The 2,973-nt window shown below is 47.7% G+C and overlaps 1 protein-coding gene across 7 annotated transcripts in view; it reads left to right on the top strand.

Moving 5' to 3' along the window:
* The window catches only part of Map4 (microtubule associated protein 4), a 137,373-nt gene that overhangs the window by 120,529 nt on the left and 13,871 nt on the right, over positions 1-2,973 (top strand). For all 7 annotated transcript variants that reach the window (XM_013346523.2, XM_005347973.3, XM_013346524.2 and 4 more), the window contains 3 exons: positions 289-460; positions 957-1,016; positions 1,103-1,383. In XM_013346523.2, the coding sequence (XP_013201977.1) occupies positions 289-460; positions 957-1,016; positions 1,103-1,383 (513 nt within the window). The remainder of the gene's footprint in view (positions 1-288; positions 461-956; positions 1,017-1,102; positions 1,384-2,973) is intronic.

A 2,973-nucleotide genomic window follows, 5' to 3' on the forward strand; every position in this document is an offset into this window, starting at 1 on the left:
TCTGTTTTTATTTTGTGATCTCACTCTGTGGACAGGTCTGTTCTGGAACTCCTTGTGTAGCCTGTGCTAACCTCAGACTCACAGCAGTCTTCTCACCTACGCCAAGTGTGCTGACGTCACAGCATCAGACACCTTTCCAGAGTCATCTGGGGTGCCTGACTGAGAACCGTGTGTTTTCATGTCACTCACTGCAGGGTCCATATCATCCCCTATTTTCTGGGCATTCTTATAAAACCATGTGGGGCCATCACTGACCTGTAGCTCTTACTTCCGCTTTCCCATTTTTAGCCAGTTACAGAGGCTAAGACTCCTGAAAAGCGGACCTCACCCTCCAAACCTGCATCCACCCCAGCCCTCAGACCTGGACCTAAAACCACCCCAACTGTCCCTAAAACCACATCTCCCTCAACTGGGCCAAGCAGTAGAAGTCCTGCCACGCCTTTGCCGAAAAGGCCTACCTGTGAGTACTGTATAGTATTCCTTGCCATGGTAACCAGTGGGAGTTGAGTAGGGCTTTCCAGTGTGTTCAGTCTTTATCATGCGAGCCGGGGGGGGGGGTGTAATTTAATATCATAGGCATATCGGATAAACTACTCTTTTGGTTGTACAAGACAGGGTTTTTCTCTGTAGCTTTGGACCCTGTCCTGGAACTCACTCTGTAGACCAGGCTGGCCTCATTCATAGAGATCTGCCTGCCTCTGCCTCCTGAGTGCTGGGATTAAAGGCGTGCGCCACCACCACCTGGCTGATAAGATACTTCTAAGACTCTTTGCATAAGTCATTATTGGAACTGTTGAAAGTGGGATACAGTACTGGCCTTACATACTGTGAGCACATAGTCTTCATTGGCTATTTAATTTTGCACAGTCACTGGCTCAAAGGGGGTATCTGTAGTTGTCAGATGGGTTCTGATCTCATTGGGTCATCTTGTTAAATATACTACTTTGTTTGTGCAGCCTCTAAGACTGAGGGGAAACCTGCTGATGTCAAAAGGATGACTGCTAAGTCTGTACCAGGTAATACCTGCTCACCTCAGGAAGCCCAACGAACCTACCCTCCTCTCTTTCCCCATGGACTCCTCCTACTTCTCATTTCTTTGCAGCCGACTTGAGTCGTTCAAAGACCACCTCTACCAATTCTGTGAAGAGGAACACCACTCCCACTGGGGCAGCACCCGCAGCAGGGATGACATCCACTCGAGTCAAGCCCACATCTGCACCTGCCCGACCTTCTGTGGACAAGAAGCCTACCTTAGCTAAGCCTAGTTCCTCTGCGCCCAGGCTGAGCCGCCTGGCTACCACTGCCTCTGCCCCTGATCTGAAGAATGTTCGCTCCAAGATTGGCTCTACAGAAAATATCAAGCATCAGCCTGGAGGGGGCCGGGTGAGTCCAGGAGCTTGGGGATCTTAGCTTCTGCTTCTCTTCTGCCACATTCACACCTAAAAGGGCTTTTAGGACCTTGCATTCAGTACCAGGATATTCCAGTTTGGCTTTTGGCACTGCAATGTCAGGGTAGCCTGGGCTGATTGCTTTTCTTTCCTTCCCTTTCCATATTGATACAAAGAGCTCTGTTCAGTGTGTTGGGTTTGGGTTTACATTTTCCATTGGGAGGTAGAAAGAGTCTTCTGTGGATGTGAGCACACTATGATGTGTGCCTATAATGAGAGCCGACTGCCACAGTGGTTAGGGAGAGAGAGCTTCAGAAACTATGAGGGTAAGAGACACTGGACATGAGCCCAGTTCATGAACACTTATTTGAGTCTGTCTGAAAGGAAACGAGGTGCCCTCTGGTGTTCAAAGGAAGCTCTGCTGTGAAGTGAACTGGGCTTCTAAATCACGTACTTCACAGTAATAAAGTTCTGAGGTTGGGTGTTGTAGCTGAACTTTAATTCTAGCAGGAGGGGGCAGAGGCAGGAGGATTTTTGAGTTTGAGGCCAGTCTGGTCTACATAGAAAGCTTCAAGACTACATAGAAAAATGTTGCCCTTTTTGGGCACTTGCAACCAATCCTGACAGCATGAATTTGATCTACAGAAACTCTGTGATGGAGAGATAAAAGTGACTCCTACAGGTTTTCTTCTGACTTCCACACATGTGCTGCAAGTGTTTATATGCACACATGCACATGCACAATAAGTGACGTTTTTTAAAAGAGTATTCTGGTTGCGTGATCACAGGTTGATGCATTCAGTGTTAGCAGTTGTTGGGAACCCAGAATGTGGAAGGATTGATAGCCAAGTTCACCTGAGCCAGCAGCAGTTAGTCTCTGTTACATCCTTTGCTAGCTCTGGACTAGTCTGAGTATAGGGAGCCTGGAGAGATGACTTGGTAGTTAAGAACCCACATCTGTGACTCGCAACCTGTTTTATGTCACGTCAGTTCCAGCGATCCCAGTGCCCTCTTATGGTCTCTGTGGGCATCAGGCATAGAATTAAAAAGAAAAAAAGAATGGGAACAAGAAGGCAGAATCATGGTTCTGGCTGATGTTACTGGGATCATTCTGGGATGACAGCCTGAGTCACTTTTGGTAAACAGTGGTTTGACACCCAGCTCAATGTCTAGACTGAGCCACAGGTGACCCTTCCCCCAGTCTTTGTTCTTCTGAGTTTTCCTGCTGTAAATGCTTAAGAGGTTCTAAATAACTCAGGCTAGTGGTTGGGCTGTCTGTTGAAGGGCACCTGATGAATGGCATGCTCACCATCACTGGTGGCCATGACCACTGCTTGGAGAGCAGAGTGTTCAAGTCAAGAGGGCGTCTCACACACGTGCTCACAAAAAATACCAGTTTGATCTTAGCCTTTGATCCTTCTCTCCATAAATGCATGATCTCCTCTTTGTTTCAGTCTGGCCATGAATTCTCTTCCTGTGCACCTTACTCAGGGATCTCTGAGGAGCTAGCATAGGAGTGTGTTGTTCTAGGGGCAAGGTTGACCTGCTTCTTTCTGCCTGGCATCCCAGCCTTTTTTTTTTTTTT

The sequence above is a fragment of the Microtus ochrogaster genome, chromosome 5 (assembly GCF_000317375.1).
Source record: "Microtus ochrogaster isolate Prairie Vole_2 chromosome 5, MicOch1.0, whole genome shotgun sequence".
NCBI classification, from domain to species: Eukaryota; Metazoa; Chordata; class Mammalia; order Rodentia; family Cricetidae; genus Microtus; species Microtus ochrogaster.